The sequence below is a fragment of the Bos javanicus genome, chromosome 15, assembly GCF_032452875.1.
Source record: "Bos javanicus breed banteng chromosome 15, ARS-OSU_banteng_1.0, whole genome shotgun sequence".
NCBI lineage: Eukaryota > Metazoa > Chordata > Mammalia > Artiodactyla > Bovidae > Bos > Bos javanicus.
In genome coordinates, this window is record NC_083882.1 from 62,621,347 (window position 1) to 62,645,715 (window position 24,369).

General features: G+C 33.1%; 1 protein-coding gene across 3 annotated transcripts in view; it reads left to right on the forward strand.

Moving 5' to 3' along the window:
- ELP4 (elongator acetyltransferase complex subunit 4) overlaps positions 1-24,369 on the forward strand; it is a 257,046-nt gene that overhangs the window by 113,673 nt on the left and 119,004 nt on the right. For all 3 annotated transcript variants that reach the window (XM_061381018.1, XM_061381019.1, XM_061381017.1), the window contains exons 8-9: positions 7,538-7,646; positions 10,657-10,763. In XM_061381018.1, coding sequence (XP_061237002.1) covers positions 7,538-7,646; positions 10,657-10,763 — 216 coding nt within the window. The remainder of the gene's footprint in view (positions 1-7,537; positions 7,647-10,656; positions 10,764-24,369) is intronic.

The following is a 24,369-nucleotide window of genomic DNA, read 5'->3' on the forward strand; positions in this document are numbered from 1 at the left end:
AGAAGGGAAAAAAGGGAAGGGTCCTTAACATTATTTTTATTATAGAGTCTACTCTACTACATCACTTTTTTTTGTATACAGAAAAGAAATATAACTTTATTTAATTTTGTATTTATTTTACAAATAGAATTACTAAGCTTTTTATCTTTAGTGTTACAAGCTTTCTGAAAAATACCTGTAAGAAAATGCAAGTCTTGAATTATTCCTACTTATATACTTGCATGCATACCTTCCCTTAAAGAAAGATTACTGTCTTCAAAAGAAGGGTGCTACTTAGTTCTTAATACTGAGACAAAACATGCTTGTAACGAATTATAATTTAAAGCTGTTTAAGTACCAGGTCATATATTATATCCTAAACATTATATTTTAGCCCTTTGCTATTAATTGCATTATTATTACTATATAAAGAGTTCCTGCTTCTTTAATAATGTTTTCACACCCTATGTAGTTAATCTTTAATGTTGGGGAGGATAGGGGGAGAGATTAAATTAGCCTTGTAACCTCTCTCTCTTCCCGGTTGATGATGGAAAATAAAAGCTCTTAGCCACAAAATGTAACACTTAGAATTAATATTTAATTAGACTAGCAAATTGTACACTGTGGCTGAAAGCTTCCAAAGAGTTGTTAGTGCCACAATTGACCTACAGGTTTAATAATAACTCACTTCTAGAAGCAAGTGCCAGTTCAGCATAGTAGAGCCACTGTAAGAAAGTCCTGAGAGATTAAAATCAGCAAACCAAATGGCATGCAGGGATTCCTGGGATGGAGCCTTCTGGAAAGCTGGGAGCTGGAATAGCTTTTAAGCCAGGATTCAGATGAGAACAGTGGGTGAAAAAGCTGATCCCTCCTGTTCTGGGAGCTTCTGGTTGTAGGCCAAAATCTTAGAACAGATTTTTACTAAATGTTTTTGCTGCAGCTATTAACTTACATTGAAAATCAAACATTGAATAATTTTTCTGTAAAATTTAACAAAATTTTTGTGTAAACATTAGTTCTTAATTTCTTAACATATTAGTACATAATATCTGTAAACTCAGATCATTAGATTATCAGATAGGTTTGGCGCTGTACATCTATGCTGTTTTGCTGTGACATGCTGTTTCCTTGTTCCCTGTATAGTTGATTTATATGGTTCATTTCTATATTATTTCATTACAGGGCATTATGCAGTGCCTGAGAAAGAGATTGTGAAGTCTGTAGCCCAAGAAATTTTTTTTCCTTCCAGAAGGTTTATATGTCAATAAACATAAATCAAGTGCATTTTTAATTTTTAAAGATGGACTATAAAGGCAGTGCTGTATTTGTTTATGCTTATATTGCAATTAAATTATAAGGTAAATAATTGGACCTCCTGGTGAAACATTGGATCCTTACATCTCTGGGAAATTAATCTGGTGAAAAAGATAGGATACCATGAGTTTGAAAATGTACAAATACAAAACAGCCAACTAAAAAAAAGACACACCTTACATAATTTATTGGTTTTATCTTAAATAATTAAAGGAAAGCTAGTCATTAGTTACAAATTCAAGCAGGTGAGAACCTTGCCAGCAGAGGGAGTAGTCCTGTCTTCCGTCAGGTTCCCATCACTTTCCCACCTGCCTCAGCTTTTTTCCCAGCCAGTCTCCCATCTGGACCTGGCTCTGTCAGTCTGTTCCTGATGACAGGCTATAATTTTATACTCAATATGGGATTATTCTAAGCTGATTTTAAACTTTAGTATCTTTAACCTACCACTGCATCCCACACATCAGCTGGAGGCTCTGTTTGATATTTGGATATCAGCAATTGTTTTTCCAGGCAGGGTGTGAGCTTTTGGACATCCGCGAATTGCATTTTAAGGGTTTCATGTGTAAAGCAGTGAGCAAAAAATTTCTGATATAGGAAGTTACTCATAAAAGATTTAACAAAACAAGCAAATTTCCATGTGAATAATTTCTATAATATGAAACTAGATATATAGTTTATTAAAACTAAAATTAATTTTTAGTATTGTGCCATTAACTGTTCAGGCTATTCATTACAGTGTTTTGTTCAGTCCATTTATAAGGGTTTTCAGAATGCATAAGTTTTTTAATGTTTAATAATAGCATACTAAAAAATAAAACTGATGTAAAAAAATGTTCTGCAAAAGCGTGTAGTATTTGAGACCAGTGTACATGTAAATAATACTTCTGAAAATAACATCATGTGTTATTTTAAAAATGCTTCAGTTTTAAGCCAGCAATTTCACACCAAAATTTAGAATATTAGTATTTGATCACATAGAAAATATACAAAATACGGCTCCATTGCTTAATCTTAGTAAAATTTGGCATCATACTCAGCAGTTTCTTTTGCCCTTGAGGTAGGCTACTTTGTGGACATGTTTTAAGCATTAGAAAAAGGAGCCAAAATATGTTTGTTTTATGATTTCCCTACATGAATATTGGTATACAGTACAACCAAAAAAATGTTGGCAGTTATAATGTTTTAATTTACAAAAGCTCCTCCATATTTTAAAATTGTGACTTTGAGTAAAGTTCAGTATTAAATCTATAAAAGCTTAATTTAATACCCTTACTAATATATTAATATTATATATTAGCATACTTTTTAATAAAATTATATTCTTTCTTAAACTCAAAATAATTATGAATATGACTATTTCCCCACTTTCAATTTTTTTTTAATCAAATAATAATCTAATCCATAGAAGTAAGTGGCAAGTCTGGGGAAGGTGAGGGAAGGCATGTAAGAAGCTACAAACTGTGTAACTGTTTTGATTTTATTATTTCATAAGTTTCATTTCAGTTGAATGGAGAACTTAATAAGCATGGGAAAACAAATACCTCATTAAATATGCCTAGGTTTATCCTTTCATTCAAGCTTGTTTTTTTTTTATTACATGACCAAGAAAATGTTATGAGTTGTAGTATGATTGTGTTTCTAATATCGTTTTTCAGGATATGTTATTATAACTTGAGCTGTTAAGTAAAATACTTGCTTTTCTTGTGGTGATTCCCTCCCCACAGTAGACACACACATCATGTCACGTGGTAGGGTGAAACATAAAGTAGCATAAATATTTCTATTTTAACTTCACTATTAACTTAATAGTGCTGTTGTAGTCCCAAACCTGATGTGTGCCGTACTTGAGTGGAGCTCTGTCCTTCATACAGTGTGCTTTCTCTCTTTCTCATTTGAGTAACCGAAGAACTTATTCTAATTTGAGGCATTGCATAAATACTTTATGTCAGTTGGTTTATTCCTTTCAGGCTTCTTGATAATTAAGTGATTGGTTAATTACTTTTTACCTTTCTTGTTAAAATCTTTCCTGGAAGTATATTTTGTATTGGTGCAAACTGTCTCTTTTATGTTGCTGAGGTAATTAGGTCCCAGTGAGGAGGGAAACACTTAGGGTTTGATATAGTCTGACTGTTACTTAGTTACTCTGAATAAGTATCTCAAGTATTTTTATTAGAAAATGAAGGGAGCTTTTGATGGCAGTAGTTGAATTTTTATTTCTTAAAACAAAGTTCATGATTTTGACTTTATGAGCTTTGAATTGGAAAAGAGCATTAAACTAACCTTCCTTTATTTAAAATCCATTTAATGGATTTGGCGATTCCTAATAAAAAGAGGTTCCCATTCTATACAAGCAAATAGGAAACATTCTATAAAACCAAACAAGAAACAATCAAAACAAAAACTCTGTAAAGTTTTTCTGTGAAGTTAAAACTGGAGTAAGAAGGTAGTCAACTGGGCATTCTGACGTGCCTTTTTTATCTGCAACATCATTTGACATAATTTAGATTTCCGTAATTAAGAAATTGCATTGCAACAGAAAGTTTTAAGAACCTTTTTTGTAACTTAACACAATGCTATTTGAGATTGCCAGCAAAGTCTTAAAACTCCTGGACCCTGGCTCTCTTGTCTTCTGGCTTCCCTCCTAGTCATGTCTTGGCTACTATCCAGAGCTGACAACTTTCACCCAGGACTGAAGGGGAGATTTGTCTAGTGTAAGAAAGATTTTTGAGTCATCCTAGATTTTCTCATCCAGATGGGCAAGTAGGAGGGGTGGCAGTATCATTGTATATATGTGGGTGATATCATTATGCCATGCATGCAGTGTAGCAGTTAATTTACTCATACTTCTGAGTTCCAAATATCCTTCTTCAGATGTTCCTTACTGGCAACTATATTGTATTAACTTCAAAATTAATACAAAAATTATTCAAAATTTATGTCTAAGTAATGGATGCACAAATACCTTTACTTCTCCATTTCTAGATATATACATATACTATAGACCAAAAAGGTTTCACATCTTAGCTAATAACATAAAAACACTTAGAATCTTTTAAGATGAGAATATAGAAGTTCCAGTTTCAAGATCTCTGCTAAAATCATTATGCTAAAGCTGTCTGAATGTTTCGGGTTATAATAAGGCAATTTATTATCCATAATGTGTTCTTCCTAAAGTGAATTGTGATTATTATGCTTTTAAGGGTTTTTAAAAGCAGTTGATTTTAGATTCTTTTAAATAAATTTACCTACCTTTATCTAAAAGACCATTTAGTATTCATGCTATGATTTGAAAGACCTTTTGATGAGAGTAGTTTTAAGATAGGATTACATCAATATACCACCCTCCCTGTGAGCCTTGGAGGTAAAGAAGTAGCTCAGCACTATTTGAACTTTTGAAAAGTAAGTACATTTACATGCTCAAGTATCTTTTATGCTCTTCCAAATAACTGGAAGACTGAAATGAGTTTAAGTTTTATCTCATTCAGAAACTTAGATATTATTTTCATGTAATTTCTTGTGCTTTTTATTTTATAGATATTTTTCAAATTCTATAGAACTTTCACAATTAATCTTGTTTGCCACATTACATAAACTGTTTTCCAAAATTGCTGTGCAGAAAGCAGTAAAGTCACTGTTAAATGTAACTTATTTTATGGTAATATTAAAAAGTTTATTCTTGTTCTGATACTTCATAGAAGCTTTTAAGATAGAATTTAATTTGTAGTTTTTAACTGATGTAAATCTACGGAACTTAGACGCGTAATAAATGAAATATATGAATGAGTTTCTGAGATTTTAAAATCTAGGCTATCTGTATATTTTATATTAATTCATTAGTTTTCCTCTGCAAAGTAGACAATTGATTGTTTTAACCCCCCACAAAATTTCTTTAAAAGACTTACAATGTAGACAGATACTACAGGAGAAGTAGTTTATTTAGTAAATTTTAAGGTTAAAGTAAGGAAAGAAATCCTCTTTGAAATAAACAAATGTCAAGTTGACCACTTAAATATGCAGGACCTTGCTTATATCCTACTAGCATGGAAGACTAAATCCATCCTTAAACCTTACAATTTCTATTATTCATATCATTAAGAAAGCCCTAGTTTATATAACTGAAATCCTAATAGTTGAATTCCAACAGAAATTGACTTTTATAATTTTAGCTTCAGCTATTTAGATACAAAGGCTTAGTCTTCTAGTATAGATAAAAGGAAATCTGACCTTTTTGATTAAGAAATATTGTCAGTAGCCTTTATAAGTGCTTGTTCATCTGAGGGTCCATGACAGGAGTACTCTTCCCAGTTGAGTTTATCCTAAAAATGAAATGATAAGAGTCTGCTGGTTGTTATCTAAGATCCTTCTTAATGGGAGAACCACATGGTTATTCTTCTCCCTCTTGTTCTCACCCTCTACAACCAACTCAGCCTTACCCCACCCCCACCCCAACATTGTTCAGTACTCAGCACAATGAATCATTTTCAAGTTGACTCATTGTGAACTGTCTCCCAGCTGTTGGAATGTCTGGCAGACATTTTTGTTTGGGTGAAGAATAACTGGCTGAAACCCAACCTGGATGAGTTTGATATAATGGTCTTTGGCTAAAGAAATATTGAGAGGAGTGTATTTATGGCCTCTGAAACCCCTGTTATTCCTGGAGTAGGACCATCCCCTGTGGCATAGAACTGAAAGTAAGGGATCAATCTGGATTATTTTCTCACCATTGAATGAAAAATTGCCTTGAAAAAAAATAGGCATTTCCAAATGATGTTTGTTTTTCTATACTTGGTGCCCCTGTGATTGAAACTATTAAAGACAATTAAGGATAATTATTTTTGCTGCTTCCTTTTAAAAGTTCTAATTCAAAGGCTATGATATTCTTTTTATAATATACATTTCTACCTACAGAGGAGTTTCAAAGTACTGCCCTAGATGTGAGTTAACTAGTCACTTTAGCATAATATTTAGTGACAGATTACTGTGTATTTCAAACCAGGTCATATTGACCAGCCCTCTTTTATTTTTTATTCTTATACAGTCTTTATTAAGAGGACTTAAGAAACAGGGGAATACCCATAAGCTCAATAGTCAATCACATTTTCAGAAAGTGAACGTATGATTATATCTGGACTTTTCTTCTACAGGGATATAGTATCAGACTGTAAGTTGTCCCTACTGTTTTACATTTCCCATCCTTCTTCAGAAGATTAGTTTTTAAATGGTAGACATTACCAGTGTGTAAAATAGGAGTTTCAAAGTTATCAAAATTTTGTAAGCAATAATTTTTTTCAACTTATCTAGGTCTCCAGATCAAACATTTGTCTAAGATGTTATAACCTTTAAAATAATTTACTAACCTATCACCCTGTCAAGGGTTATAAGGCAGACTGAATTTTTTTAAATAAAATAATTCAAGAAAACCTGAAGAATATTAAATGGTTATATTTTTAATTGTTAAATTTGTTATAGCCTTGAAATTCTGGGTATTTTAGAACTATCGATATTTAAAATGTGATGTATTTTTATATTACATTATATACATTGTGTACATAATGTACATTATATACACTGTGTTTTATAATACATTGTCAGCAGTACTTTTGGTTCAGGTCTGATAGTGTTGGGAAGAAATGGGGGGCTCCTAGTCTAGTGCTGGTCGTCTAGCACCTTTTCTTTGCCTTTATTATTAACCCAGAGCCAAATAGCAGCATCTGGAAAGAAAGAATGAAGACTCCAGAGCTAGTCATGCTGCAGACTCCTAGCTGCAGACCCTCCCATGTTTCTAATATGATAACAGAGGACCTCAGCTGTTACAGGGCTGGGACCTGGTCCCAGCTGACAGATGATAGTGGGACCTTGTCTTCCATATTCTACTTACTGTATACTGCTTCTGAATCCTAGTGTTTATCAGATTTTTCAATGGACAGTGGATAATTTGAAAAATAATAGCATATGAAAATAAAGGTAGCTTTGCCTCTTAAGAGAAAAAGTACTTAACGTTTTCTACAAAAACTAAGGCACACCCCCTCAGCTCTTCAAATTAGAATAGCATACCTTGATGGGCTGGAATTTTCAATTAAGGGCTTATTTTTCATCCAGTTTCCTGCCCGTGGTAGCTTTAACTTTTATTTCTCTATGTTGATAGTATGTGTTCTCTACAATTTGTCATTGAGATGGCATAATGACACTGTCTAGATGCTATATTTTAAATATAACATGAGTGTTTTGTTTCCTTGTTTTACAGAATAAAGCAGTTATTGCTCGTGTTACAAACTTGTCAGATACAGTAGTTGGTCTGGAATCATTTATTGGTTCTGAGAAAGAAACCAACCCGTTATATAAGGATTATCATGGTAAGCAACACCTTTAAGAGTGAAAGGGGCCTGTTCTTGTTGCCTGGAAGATTCTTGACAAATATCTACCATCATGTAACATGTATTTTATTTTATAATAAATCTGTTAAATGTTTTTCCTTCCTGGCCAGTTTTTTATGGCAGTTTGTCACCAAGCTACATTAACTCTATGAACCATGGTAACTATTTGAAAAGTGTCAAACCCAGGTACTAAGGCATGGCTCAGTCAGAGGTACATTTTGTACCTAAAGTTGCTATGAAATCAGTCATACTTATTAGCCATATTAGAAATAAATATTATATTAATTATAATAACAGCTATGTATAGTGGTTTATACTTTACAAAGCTTAACTGTATGATAAATAAAATTCATACAATATTATAGTTTAAAAGTCCCAGTCAATCACATTTTCAGAAAGTGAACATCTTTTATTATATTTGGACTTCATTCATTTTGTTGCTGGAGTTATAAGCAAATTTTAAAGTATTACTACCCTAGTATAAACACTGGTCAATTAACCAGGCTTTTTACTTTTATTTTTTGAAGCTATTAATAATGTTTTAGTCATTTGGTTAATTTGGGGATTTTTTTAAAATAAAAGTTTCTATATAGAACTGTTGAAATAGGATAAGTTTAGTAGTTATTCTTATCTGAGCTCGAAACTGAATATTTTAAGTGAAGTGAAGTTGCTCAGTTGTGTCCAACTCTTTGCGACCCCATGGACAGTAGCCAACCAGGCTCCTCCGTCCATGGGATTTTCCAGGCAAGAATCGAGTGTGATAAATAATAGATTTTTACCTGTTTCCTTTTTCTGAGTAAATACTAATTATGTCTATTATTATTGTGGAACTGCTAACTTGCATGGAAACCTTAGTCTAAAGACTGAATACCTTATTTGAAGCCTGCTACAAGATCATGTAAGATTGTGATCATAGGACTGTGGCAATTTCTAGAGTCTATCAAATAAAAAAGTATACTTATAACCACCAGTGCTTTGAAGAGTTGACATAAAACTTTCTAAAAAATAATGAAATAGCACAATCTAATAGTCAAATATTTTTTAAAAGGCTAGAAAATATAAACTATGAACACAAAGTATGTAAAGTAATTTACCTCATGATCATTGCATAAGAGTGCGTTTGGTATCAGCCCAGATTAACTCTCTGTATATTATTCATTTACCGTGTTATTGTTTGCTTTGATAGAGAACTATTCAGATTAAACTATTTCCCTTTCTTTTTCTAAAATTTATATTAAGCTGTAATTGATGTATAATACTGTATTAGTTTTAGATATAGAGCATAATATTCTGTATATACTGAGAAATTACCACAATAATTTTAGTTAACATCCATTACCACACATAGTTACACCTGTTTTTCTCTATTAATGAGAATTTTAAGATTTACTCTTTTGGAAACTTTTAAGTATATGATATGGTATTGTATAGTCACCATGCTGCACTTTATAGCTCCAGGACTTAAGTATCTTATAACTGGATAAAATACTTTATTATTTACATTTTCTTTTAAAACAACTCAAGTTAAACATTACCTATATAAGTTATATCTGAATATCATTTATAAGTACTAGGTGTTTATAGGTTTAGTATAATATAAATGATATTTTATATTCAAAAAATATTATTTTGATTGAAACATTTCAAGGATTGAAAAGCTTTAATTTTTTGTACTGTACTCTCTGGACTGATCATTTTTTTTCCCACAGATGAGTGGGTGGTTCTGATGATGAGTAAAGTTTCTGTTAATAAGAAGGACCTGACAATCACTGATACACTCTGTAAAGCCTCCTGATTTAATAGTTAGCTAAACAAACACTTGCAAGGTTAAAATGAGAAATGTGCAAATGTATGGTGTGATTATTTCTAATATATTTTATTAAAAAGCTCCATGTGGGATATTTTTAATTTGTATGTAAAAGCTATCTTCTTATAACAGTTTTTGCATTTTTCTTAAGTTTAAAAAATTGTCAGATATTTTAGTGATATTTTTGAAGAGGCCATTTCTAATGGAGGTTGACCTTTTTAAACTAACAATAATACATTATTAAGCATCCAAATACATACACACAAAAAACTATATATTGTACTAGTGAAGCAGTTACATAAATAAGATTTATCTAATTTGTTCAAATGTGGCTTTGCCTTCTTCCTAATGTTGAGGGATCAATGTCTTTGGAATGGTGATTTTTAAATATGGGGTGAGTCAGGCAGAGAGATGCACTGAAGAGTCTTCCATGTCTTCATCTGTGGCAAATGACCCTGAGTTTAGTCAGAAACTGCATTAAGCTGCACAAAACCATCCAGTGCCCTTGTCAGAAAAAATTAGCAAGTGTTTCTACTGACAAGAGGCCAAAGCTCACGGTTTACCTAGCACTGTTACAAAGCTTATAACAGCTCCATAAAGGTCTGACATGCCACAGAAATGAGTGTCTTGGGATGGCGTGGGGGTTAATGTTTGATCCTAGAGTGTGCTCTGAAATGTAGTTTTCTTCAGTGGTTTGTTCAAGTCATTAATAAGGTGAATAAAATGAAATACTTTTCATTAGTGCTTCACTGATTATCAGTAACCCATAAGCCTTGTTTTGCTGGCTGCTTACTGGTGCATTTAATAAAATAAAGATCACTCAGTGGTGCCGTGGGCAGCACGCAAGGTGATAGCCATATTTGCTTACTGTAAATACAAGAGAAAATCACACACAAGCCAGCTGTAGTTTTGACAAGTATTAAGATCCCTCTTTACATCTGTACTTCTGTACCAAAGTGCAATTAGTTTTCCTCGCACAAGGATTTCTGTTTATCTTATTCTGCCTGATTACTTGAGTATAATCACACCATTTGCTTCATTGCTCCTGGTAGTAAGCTCCAGTTTTAAAAGGGGGAGGATGCTTGTGTGTAAATTTACAGAATTCTGCTGTAAGACTCTTTAATTTATGCATCCAATGGCAGCGTGTTTGAATTTTTTTTCTTTTCATTTCCTTTCCACAAGGTCTTATTCATATACGGCAGATTCCTCGGCTTAATAACTTGATTTATGATATATCAGATGTCAAAGACTTAGCTTTTAAATTAAAAAAGAAGCTATTCACCATTGAGGTAAGAGAGAATTTTTATGTTTGAGTTCACAGTCTTGAGGTAAAAGTCTCTCTCTCTCTTTTTTTTTTTTTACTTTAATGCAGTTCATAGGAGATATTTCATGCTTTTGCTGTTCTTTGGCTGTAACAGAATAATTTATTTTAGACATTCTTTTTTATCTTTTATTCTAATGGTATATCAGAAGAGTACAGCAAAAATGATTTTCTTTTAAATGTCTGTTAAAAAGTAAGCTCCAAACTTACATGGTAAGTATGATATGCATATTTCCAAGGCATTCAAAAGCATATTTAATTAAATGTTAATGAGCTGTGCTTATTTATGTGTGGAATGTGAATGATACCCACAATTGTGTATGCCAAAGAATAGAGGATTCTTATCTACATTCTAAAAGCAGGTTTCTTTACTATTCGTGAAATCACCATTCTGCTTTCTGTGCTGAATAAAACAAAGTATAATTTACACTAGTGTCTTTAAGTAAATTTCTACAGAAACTTAAACATTTTAGTGACTTTTATGCCAGCAATAGTGACAGAAAGTAGTAGTACAAAAGATTTATTTCAACTTAATCTTGCTAAAGAGCAAATGAACACAGCACTATTAAGCAATTAAATTGATGTATTTATTAACGAAATAAATGCTCAGAAGAGAGAGAGAGAGAGATGGCTTTTGGGTGATGTGATAGTTATCAGTATAGTCGGTGCATTTTTTTTTTTTTAACAAAGACATAAAACAGCCAAGCAGCCTTGACAAACCATTTTGTTTAATCTCTTTTCAAATGAAAAGCTCTTAAGCAGGCCACTTGTCTTAACTGCTTGAAACCATAAAAAGAGAGAATTGCCACCAATAAATTAGCATATTTTTAACTTCATCACCAAATGATGGTCAATGTGGCTTGGCACTGCTTTGGTGTTTGGGACTTCACCCTTAAGTGACCATTCTGGCCCTTTTTTGACCCTCTGCCCTCTTTAGCTGGCCACTTGATAAGGTAACTTAATGGTTCTCTCTCTTTTTCTCTTTCCCTTCACATTTGCAAGTAGCACTAACCTATAAATCATTGTAAGGGCCCTATCCAGTGACAAATTAATGTGCCCTCCTCCTAATTAATGGTCATCAATGTCCTTAATTATCTAATCCTATTGAGAGCAGTTAATAGTTAATCAGGCAGCCAGTTCTTCAAGCAGGTCATCTCTGCAGGAGTGTTGGAAGTTTCTCATCTGGGGATACTCCCTTCAAAAGCCACTTAAAGCCAAAAGGAGAGTGTAGAAATAGTGATTCTTGAGCTAATTTGCCGTAGTTCTCGAAAGGAACCATTGAAATGGAACCCAACACTGTAATTGTTCAATATTGCTTCAAGTTTTTCTGATGGAATATAGAGTAATTTACCATAATACTGCCAACACTTTTAGAGGGATAAAGTTAACAGTTGTTAGCATCACGAGGAACGCATGCCTCCTCATTTTCTTTTAGGTTGAATTTATGTATTTAATGAAAGATGTAAGATTTTTTTCTCCATGTGGCACCTTTCTCCCAAGATGAGTATTCTGATAACCAGGTCTAAGGTATCATGCCTGTCACCATACAAACTAAGCAACAAGAATCCCTAGTGAAAAAAATATTGAACCCTGAGAAAATGGTTAGCACAGTAATATGAATTCATAAAAATATGAATGCTTACTCTCTCTCTCTCTCTCTCTCTCATACACACACACACACAACTGGGTCTTTTTTCATTAGTGATAAAGGACTTATATAATATCAAGTGGGACCGCTCCTTTGAATAACTTTAGGTTCTCGTAGTGACTATATGTTGCCACTGGAGCTGATAAAAGATCTAGGTTTCTCTTCCATTACTCTCTCTTCCCACTATTCTAAACTAAGAGAACCAATATAATTGGTCACCCTATGATTTGGAACCAGTATTTGAAAACGAAACACAAGTAGGTGGTGGTTCTTTTTAAAGTTAATACTCAGTACAGTTGACCAAATCCTTTACCTTTTGGGCTTATAACCTAATGAATATGGTTTTTTCTTAAGTATAGAAATAAAAGTGAAACATATTCTAAATAACTTATTTGTTTATGCCATAGCATTCAATTTAGTAAGTAGAAAAAATACAATTAAAGAATCAAAGCTAACAGAAGTACATACATATAGGATAAAATCATATACTTCACAAAAAGATTTGGTGCTTTAAATATAGCACTAAATTATATGTTATAAAATACATACGGAAACAGGTAGGAAATCTGCCAGGTGCTGGAAAGATTCCTTTATCAAGTGACAGTGTTTTAATATGCTCAACAAATAAATATCTTTTAAATCTGCCTCAATATTTAAAAAATGAGGAGATGTACACTACAATAGTGTGTAAAGTTTGAGGCTCTAATGTGCCAGACATTGAATCCATGTCTTACTTTCAGAAGGAAAGTTGGTTTTAGCAGGTAAAGCAAAAATAACTTAGTTCTGATTCCAGGCAGGTAGATTTGTTACATGTTGGAATTTACTGTGAGTAACATGGTCTCAAAAGGTGGCACAAGTGGAAATTAGGGACAGAAGAAACAAGTAAAAACCCTCATGCCTATTTTTAGCATCCCTTTTCTTTGATTTATTAAATCATTGCCTTTTTTACATATGAAAACTGAATATGTTTTTATAACAGCTACCCAGGGCCTCTAATAGGTAGAGCAACTTTAATCAGTAATCTCTAATTTCTTTGAGTGATTTGGAGAAGGCGAAAGTATATTTCTTCCTTTTCGGAGCATGTATTGGTATTTGTCCAGATTCAGGTTGGAGCATTTGTCTAATCACAGTAAATTTTTACTGATACTTAGTATTTGTCAATTATAAAGTTGTATAAATTAGCCCCCCCTACCAAAACAACAGCAGAATCATGTCTATAGGAACGACCCTAAAATCCTGGGATGCATTCTGAATAAGTAAAAGAGAAAGTTTAAAGTCGATTCAACATGGCTTCAGGTTAAAAGAAAAAGCTTTCCAGTTCTCTGAATGTTGATAATCTTTGTAAATCATACATAGTAATTCTCTAGCAAATATGATGAGCATATTTGATTAACCATAATATACTATTTATTTCTTGACCTTACCATAGCTCCATTCACTCATAGTTAGCATTTGTTAAGCCTTTATTGCATACCTGGCAGTATTCTGGCTTATTATATTTTCTATATTGTGATTAAATATTTTATATGAAAAGACTTTAAAAGGTATAACAATAGACTAGATATATAGAAACTATGTCCTTTTCATCTTTGTATTTATCTATCCCCAAACTAAGAATAGTCATAGACTTAGTAGGTATAAAGTCTTTGCTGAAATATATGTAATGCAGATAAATTGTAGAGTTTAAAGAATAGCCCAAATAATGCAACTATAAATATTATGTAAGTTCCACTAGTCAGGTGACCTATAAACACTACCTTTTCAGTTAAGTTCTATAAAATGTAGAAGCTGGTTATATAACTTCACTTCCAAGCTGAAATAACTACTTAGATTTGTAGTTTTTCAGTTTCTCTAATTTTCTCTAAGGCTTTTCTAACATTGGGATCCTCATTAACCAGTTTTATGTCTGTATTAGTAATTACGGTGTAATTATAGTACCTAAGAGATTTGGTAGGATTTGAAATGTGACTGCATTTAATTTGATGACATCATAAGATTAGCATTTACCTGAGTTTAATATTATTGTACTGTTTTAATTTTGTATTGTTCAGTTTGGTCATATCTTAACACACTTTAGTAATCAAGTTTTCTAATATAAATGATAATAATGTGTTATAAGGTTAGATCCAGACTCCACAAAGGTTATTACAAACATGTTTTCTGCTTTGGTGATGGGATTGTTTTCCAGCTCTAAGATTCAGTGTTTTGAAGTTCACATCAGGAAGTGTGGTTAAGGGGTATGCTGAAATAAGCAAAAGACTTATACTGTTCATTGCAAATTTTCAATATAAGGATAAACAGTACTTACATAGCCTTTTAATTGGTTCAAAAATAGTATCATAAATATCGTATTTTGTACACTAAATGAATACTAAAAGTTCAGAAAATCAAAGTAAATCAGCTTTACTCAAAGTTGTCTCTTATACTTTGCCCCTAATTCAGAATACAGGACCTCAGCACCTCTCCAGTCACCAAGAACTTTTTCTAACAGAATAATTGATTAACTGGCATTTATTAACTGTTATTTTTACATACTTAGTAGATTTATTCATAAGTATTAAGACCAGAATAGTATTTTTCATCCATATAAATTTGCTTTATATTAATAGTATAGTATACTTGATAGGATTCAGTAGAATTTTTTTGAGATTTTTTACATGTTAGAAAAGCATAGGCTTTTGCAAACTACAAGAATGTCAGTCACTATGACAACCTTGGAAAATTTAGAGTGTTGCATGCTATCTTTGATCCTAGGTTTCCTTACTCCCCTACTTTTTTTTTAACAGCTTTACTCATTTTTAAATGAGAAGTAGAAAGATGAGTGCATGCTTACCATATCTAGAGGTAGGGACTAGGGATAGTTATCTGTCAATTCACAGTTATGTCACTAAAATTTAAAAAGTAGAAGCAGGACTTCCCTGGTGGTCTAGTGTTTAAGACTTGGCCTTCCAATGCGACTTCGCCTTCCAATGCAGGGGCTGCAGGTTCAGTCCTCAGTTGGAGAGCTAAGATCCCACATGCCTCATGGCCAGAAAACCAAAGCATAAAACAAGCAGTTTTGTAACAAATTCAATAAAGTCTTCAAAGATAGTCCACATCAAAAAAAAAAAAAAACTTTAAAAATAAATAAATAGCCAAACATATATGTGTGGCTCGGGAGCATTATTAAGTTGTAGTACCATGAACCATGTAGTCCAGGTAAACCTTTCTGATAATGATGCCCTGCATAAGTATTAACTGGTATTTCAAATCCCAAATATACTGCAGTCAGCAAAAGAAAACCAAAGTGGAACATAGACATCTATTCATATAGATAAAATCATTTGTCAAAAGTTAACCCAAATTAACATTCTGGAACAGTAGAAATATTTTATACTGTTCACAGTTTAATGTTCACTTTATTACCATCTCCATATTTGCACTTTCATTCTCAAGTGATGTAGTCATACAGTAATATCATACAGGTTTCACAGCATCTCCAGAAGCTGGGTTACTATTCTGCTCTATATATTTCACACATCACAGTGAACCTATCAGAAGTGCATACCACCTTAAGAGGAACGGTTTTGAGACTCTGTCTAATCCTATTTCTTCCCACTTTGGAATCTTAATTAGAAGAGATAAGGGGAAAAAAAAAACATCATTTAACTAAATTATTGTCCTGAATCTGTAGCAAAAGGTATAATCCGCAATTGGGCCAATTAGTGAAGCCCACAGTTAGCTATGCTGCAGCGAACAATTTGATTAGATCTGACACCATCCTAGTTCCCACTGTTGTTTTGCCAGGTATGATGGTCAGACTTCAAAGAGCTTGAGGCATCAGCAGGGCAAGGTTTGGAGGCCAGCTTAGGTCCGGTTGTTAATCTCTCTGCTAAAACCACAGCAGCTCCCACACAAAACAAGCTTACACGACACAATCATGCGGTATTAAAGTTAGGCTTGAGTCATGTCAATTTGCCTTTGATTTTTTGATGATTGACCAAAGATGGCTACATGACTAGACACATGCTAAAAGTATACTGATTAGGTAAGTTCCCAAAATATTTGAAGTATTTTTTAACTTCCTATATAAATGTTGTGAAAGCTTATCCCCTTTGATCAAACTTCCAAAGTAATAGTACTGTATTGCGGGGGTGGGGTGGGGGGGGGTGAGTGGGAATGAGTGTTTCTTACTGGCAGCTTGAATCCCAAACTTTTCACTTACTGCTTCGTAAAAATTTGTCTTTACATTAATAATTCTTTCAGGAGAATGTAAAAGGAAATTGTTTCTAAGTGGTAAGCTTTCTAAAAATCTATTACATGCTTTGAAAGAAAGAACATTTTTCCCTGAGTCATTTAAGTTCACTGACAATTTTTCTGAAATTTCTTTATAATTATTTTCTACTTATATGTTGAGTAAAGTGCCCTTCCAGGACTTGATTGCATAAGTGTTCTTTTCTCTGCATTCTGATTTGTTGGAATATTGCAGCAATAGTGACATGTTTCCATTCTGAGAAAAGCCTAAGGCGGCTTTAGTATTATTCCAAATGATTGAAGCTGCCATCTTGCTGACTTTCCCTTAGGCAGCATAAGGCCTGTTTGCTTTTGTGTTCATTTCACATACTTCCTGTGAGCTGGGCTGGCAGAACATCAGTGCTTCATTTGGCAAGGAAGACTAAATTCATGTTTGGCTATTCCATATCTTAAAGTTTCTTTATGGTCAGCAACACCTAAGATACTAAACTTAAAATTAATTACATCAAATGAGTCCTGTTTCTTTGAGAGATACTTTTAAATATTGTATGACACCTTGACTATGAATCATTTTTATATAAAAATGGTCCTTTGATAAATGAAACTTAAGGTCTAATATTTCACATTGCACTATTTTTATATTAATTCATATGGTATTTTACTTCAGAAATTTAAGGAAAGCACATATTTGAACAGTGAGATAGTTGCATAAAGCAAACGTCAAATACTTCAAATCTTGCACAGTAGTCTTCAGTCTCTGTGTCTCTCCTAAGGATTCTGTGGGACTTGCACTGCGGTAGTCCCCACTTTGAGATCAGGATGATATAGATTCAGCATCCCCTCAAAGTACAAAGAGAAAAAGATCTCCTCCTTCCTAACTTTTGCAGATACAAACATTTCAGTATGTGTTTTATGATATGGCTCCAGGAAAATTATATTGCAATACTTCAAGAATTTTTTTAAAGCCTTTGTAGAATTGCTTCAGCAGAATTCATCCAGTTTACATGTTACTCCCTAAAACCTTTCCTCCCACAATTGTTATTTATAGTGTCTAAGGAAGACAGAAAATGGTGACAAATCATGACTGTCCCACTTCATCAGCTAAATGCATATTTATATTCCTAGAACATAAGAACATATACTTTATTAACATATCCTCCAAGATACTTGGAAGGGTAAGATATATGTCAGTTCAGTTCAGTCGCTGAGTCATGCCTGACTCTTTACAACCCCATGGACTGAAACACGTCAGGCTTCCCTGTCCATCAACAACTCCCAGAGCTTGCTCAAACTCATGTCCATTGAGTCGGTGATGCCATCCAACCATCTCATTCTCTCAACCTTGTCCCCACCTCCTCCCGCCTTCAATCCTTCCCAACATCAGGGTCTTTTCCAATAAGTCAGTTCTTTGCCTCCGGTGGCTTAAGTTTTGGAGCTTCAGCTTCACCATCCGTCCTTCCCATGAATATTCAGGACTGATTTCCTTTAGGATTGACTGGTTTGATCTCCTTGCAGTCCAAGGGACTCTCAAGAGTCTTCTCCAACACGAGTTCAAAAGCATCAGTTCTTTGGTTCTCAGCTTTCTTTATAGTCCAACTCTCATATCTATATATGACTACTGGAAAAACCATAGCTTTGACTAGACAGACCTTTGTTGGCAAGTAATGTCTCTACTTTTTAATATGCTGTCTAGTTGGTCATAACTTTTCTTCCAAGGAGTAAGCGTCTTTTAATTTCATGGCTGCAGTCACCATATGTAGTTATTTTGGAGCCCAAAAAAATACAGTCTCTCACTGTTTCCATTGTTTCCCCATCTATTTGCCATCCATTTCCCCATCTATTTGTTATATATGTTAAGATATACATAATAGAGTTTAATAAATATGATATCCATGAACTTCATGATAGATTAAATTAAGGTAACTTTGAGGATACTGTTATACCAAAAACATCATTAGTCCTTCTTCAGTGTCTTTGTACAGCAAATGTCCAGAATATTCATTCCTCCTTTCCTTTTATGGCTTTCTCTTATCAATGGAATATAGATTAGATATTCCAGTCATCCTCTTACATCTTCCCTGACTGGACCTTCTGAAATATTCACTCAATTATACTCTATATTACCCTATTTTAATTCACAGCGTAACACTTATTAATGGGATTCTCCAGGCAATAATAATGGAGTGGGTTGCCATGCCCTCCCCCAGGAGGTCTTCCCAACTCAGGAATCAACCCATGTCTCTTGCATTGGCAGGGGGGGTTCTGTACCTCTAGTGCCACCTGCAAAGCCCAAATATATATGAGCCTCTTGATGAAAATGAAGAGACTCTTGATGAAAGTGAAAGAGGAGAGTGAAAAAGCTGGCTTAAAACTCAACATTGAAAAACTAAAATTATGGCATCCGGTCCTATCACTTCATGGAAATAGATGGGGAAACAATGGAAACAGTGAGAGACTTTATTTTCTTGGGCTCCAGAATCACTGCAGATGGTAATTGCAGCCATGAAATTAAAAGACAAGCTCCGTGGAAGAAAAGCTATGACCAACCTAGACAGTATATTAAAAAACAGAGACATTACTTTGCTGACAAAGGTCCATCTAATCAAAGCTATGATTTTTCCAGTAGTCATGTATGGATGTGAGAGTTGGACTATAAAGAAAGCTGAGCACTGAAGAATTGATGCTTTTGAACTGTGGTGTTGGAAAAGATTCTTGAGAGTCTCTTGAACTGCAAGGAGATCCAACCAATCAATCCTTAAGGAAATCAGTCCTGAAAATTCATTGGAAGGACTGATGCTAAAGCTAAAATTTCAATCCTTTGGCCACCTGATGTGAAGAACTGACTCACTGGAAAAGACCCTGATGCTAGGAAAGAATGAAGGCAGGAGAAGAAGAGGGCAACAGAGGATGAGATGATTGGATGTCCATCACCAACTCATGGACATGAGTTTGAACAAGCTCCAGGAGTTGTTGATGGACAGGGAAACCAGGTGTGCTGCAGTCCATGGGGTTGCAAAGAGTTGGACCCAACTGAGCTACTGAACTGATATATATATGTATGGATAAACACAAGTGTACATGTGTATGTATATATACATGCATATTTATATATAATCTTTTAACATACAAGTTATAAATTCTTTTGTTCCTAGCAAGCATTTCTACTCTATTTTTATAAAACACATTATGAAAATCAAACTGGTTTATCTTAGCATTTTTTTTTATATAATATTTTTCTGTTATGTGTATGTGTGTTTATATATTAGGTTAGCAAGATTGTTCTTTCCTCATTTTTTACTTATTTCTTCTGTATGGTAGGAGTTTTTAATATAAAAATTAATTTGCAATCAATATAAAACCATTCACTAAAAAACTATCCACATCTGTAGGATTTCTATATATTAGTGAAATGAGGCGGGGAAAGCATCCTGTAAAGAAAATATGATTCCCATATTCTAGTCAACTATATTGATATGGTTCAAAAAGTATCCCAAATTTTATTACAATATATTATTATCCACTTATGTTCTACATTAAGGTAGTCTTTTTGTAATTAAAGTATAATTGACATCATTCAGGTACTTTAACAAATATTAATTTGCACAGTCACTATGTTTTTATAGTTTATATTTTTCTAAATTATTTTAATGTATTATCTTTGGAGCATCAAAAATTATCTTGTGATAATTAAGGTACATACAACTTTTATAGTAAGAGTTCAATTTTGAACCAAATTCAGTTTTTCAAAAATTAAAAAAAAATTCTAATTTTGCCTCCCCTCTTATTATAACTGGTTCTAATGAAGTTTTGACGCATTCTTACTAAAACTTCTTTTTCTGTTGCAAATGTTTCATTTATTGCAAATTCTTTGAATACCACCTTTAGGCAGAACTAAACAGAAAGTCTTATGGTCACAAAATATTTTCCTCTTTTATAAATTAATATTACTACAAAAAAGTTTTCTACAGTTTAATAATAAGAAATTGTTTTGCTCATTAAGGAAATATGAGATTAAATATAAATTATTAACTTTTAAAAGGTAAGATTTGGAGGACAATAGTAAATAATTAAGAGAAACTGAGGTGTAACGGAAATGCCTTTGGCCACACAACTAGTAAAGCAGTTCTCTTACTTGAGCAGAAATTAAAGTTTTGTCCGAGTTCCTACTGTCGTAACTCGCTCCCACTGGGGACGTGTAGAGTAGCCAGCTCAGGGTCTTTGTATGCGGTACAGTGAAGGTCACTGAGCTGTTTTGTCAGGTGCTGTCAAGTCAGCCCACCATTGTTGTAGAGAATCAAACTAAATCATTTTGGCATGAGCCGTCCAGAAATAAGATACCCAGTATGAATGGTTTAATGAAATTGAGTATTTAGTTTCAACTTTTTATAAGAATGTCAAAAATATATAGCAGTCATTCAAAAATTTCTAGAGTAAATCAGTCAAAATATCTGACCCTATACTTTATTGAAAATTTATTTTAAGTATCACTACTTAATATGAATAAACAGTTGGAATGTATTTGGATGTGTTTTGTTAGGTATATAATTCCTCACTACACATTTCAATGTAGTAGAAGTTCCAATTGTATAGTCATTTGATAAAAAGAGAGGGGGTATTTTTAACTACAATTAAAATTTTCTCATATAAAAAATAAAGCTGTTATCAAGTTTAACTATTTTTGTCTCCAAAAGCTATTATCAAAAATAGTTGTATTTGATTAGATTTTAAGAATTTATAAGAATTATTTATGAATGTTCTAAAATGTTTAATTCTTATATAATTAGAAAAATAGCTTATCTTTATCATCAAATAATTTAAAATGTATCCTTATAGCGTAGACTTAGTTAAATGCCTCAAAATTTTTATTTACTTATTTTGAGAGAGGAGATTTTTTGTTGATATTCCTGCTTGATAACCTAAGAAATATTTCACCAACTTATACTGTAGCTATGGTTTAGCACTGAAAAAGCTTTTAACACAAAGCCTCTTGGTGCAATTAAAGGTCACTTGTACGTATTATAATAGGCTACTCATTTACAAGATCTTTGTGAAGGGTCAACGCTATAGCATGAAATGGATTGCCCTTGGTGAGCCTGTAAATAAATGTGTCAACTTATCTCGTATTCAGTGGGCAAGGAAGCAAACTAACACAATACTAATTTATTAATGTTTTTATAAACAACTGCTAAAATGTTGAACAAAACCAAATGCACTAGTGCTATATTCTTGACATAAATAATCATAGAAAATTGTTTGAGTATATAACTGTAGTTTTTAAGGGAAATTGCACGCATACACAATACACACACACACACACACACATCCACAAACATGCACACACACACTTTTTAATTAAATATATGGATTTTATTGAAGTATAGAAAAACAGCACAGTGGTTGTGTTCAAATGGCCTTTACCATAAACCTAACATGTCTCAAAATGGCTAAGTTGTACTCAATCCCTTTTTTCTGTATTGAAGTTCAAAACTTGTCAGAGATAGGTATGAAAAAGGAATCAAACTGGATAGTGATTTATTTTAGTTATCTTTCATAGTCTTTCTCTTAGGGAAAAAAACAGTTGGGCAGAAAACATATTCATAAGGATCTGTGTTAATTGAATTTAGTCACCTGCTCTTTCAGTAAATTAAGACTTTAGAATAAAAATAAAAGTAATGATGAAAATACTTCATGTAAAAAATTATTTTACAATAATTTTAATATACTTTATTTTACATGTTTTATATGTATATTTATGAGCTCACATAGTTTTTTATCCTCAAAATGTCAAATTAGTAAATATATATAAATATATATTCATATATATTAAATATTTATATATATTTAAAATATTTTTATATATTTATGTATATTCATATATATATGAATATATATATACATACACACACACACTAATGAAATAAATTTAACCAGTGCTTTCTAGGTTCTTCCCTCTGAATTTGGCCACTCAGACACACAGCAACTTGGGGCTTCCCCAATCATTCAGACACATAACTACCCACTCCTAATTTTCTTTCTAGTTGCTATGTACTATCAAAAATGAAAAATATTTAAATTTATAGTCAGTGCCAAAATAAATCTTCTGTGTCAAACAAAAATAATTTAACAACGGGTTTGAATCAAGAATCAAATGATAGGAACTTCCCTGGTGTCCAGGGGTTAAGAATTCGCCTTCCAAAACAGGGGCTGTGGGTTCGATGCCTGGTTGGGGAACAAAGATCCCACATATACCACAGGGCAACTAAGCCTACAACTAGAGAGCCCATGCGCCATAACCAAGACCTGATGCGGCCAAATAAATAAATATTTTTAAAATAATCAAATGATAACAGTAACCTTTAATAATCTATAAGACTGATTGGTCTATAAAAATACTAAGGCTTTCAGTGAGGCCAGTCATGAAGTAAGCAGCCAGGAATAGCCTTAACCCAGGTAATCCTCTGCTTCTTACCTGGCTGTTGAGTTTCTACTCTGCACTCTTTGATTTGTTTTTGTTGTACTTCTTCAGCACAGTGGCAACACCTGCTTAACCATTGTTTGTAAAGTATGGAAGCTTTGGGCAAATTAATTCATTTAGGGGCATAAATGCTTTAAACTCATGTCTGTTTTACTTATCACAGTAACCCCTTTTCATAGTTCAGTGCATGATTGTGTAGGTCCTCAAAAAATATTGAATAAATGACTGAACAAATGAATGTCCTCTTGACAGTGCTCAAAACAATTGAAGGTGGATCCGTAAAAATCTCAGAATTTCAGACTACACATAATAGTCTGATCATGCTAATGTTTCCATAAATGCTTAATATTGAGCCTAAGGCTAAGTAAAATAGCCTTCCAAAAATATTAGCTACCAAAAAAAGTTAGCTAAGAATATAGTGGATCATTATTGCTGAAATAAAGTAGAACTGCATTCCTCAAAAATACTAGACAGGAAATGATAAGATACAATTTTTAGTTAATAAAATGTGGTCTTCTATTTGAGTCATGATTTCATTGTCATTTTATTGCCCTTTGAAAATTATTTTGAATGCTTTATCTCAAAAAATGTATGATAATAAACATTCCATAAATATCAGTAAGAGTTTTCCAGCCCGCTTCTTTAAGAGGTCTACTGGATTCAGACTAGATTTGTAAAAGCCCTCCAGAGCTGAGAGGAATCAATGCTAATTTCCTGGTTTCAAGTCCCTATACCCTTTAACCCCCTTTGACCCTTTAAGTAACTGTTTGTATGTCTGGTTTTCTCTGGCCAGTAGAGCTTATTTTATTGCCTAATAATGTTTTCCTGGCTTATCACACAAAAATATTGTAAAGATTTTTAAGACATGAGTTAGGAATGAAATAACTATGTACAATGGAAGCTGAATACAGCTGAATACCAACTCATATTTAAATACACATTGGCAGTAAAGGCAACTAATGTCACTTCCATAATAAGAAAATCTGTAACTATCATTGCTGGAGAATCATCCCATTGACCTCTTTGTGCACATGAAGCTGACAAGGACCAGTCTAGTTCTTCAGTTTGGCTTAAGAGTTTTCTCCTGGGAAACCATTGTGGTCCAGATAGAAATTTAAGGACAATTATCTTCAGAAGAGCTTTACAGTGCATAATTTATAACTGAATACACTTCGTTCACGTGTCCTATTGACTTAATGTGTAATTCAGTCAAGAAAC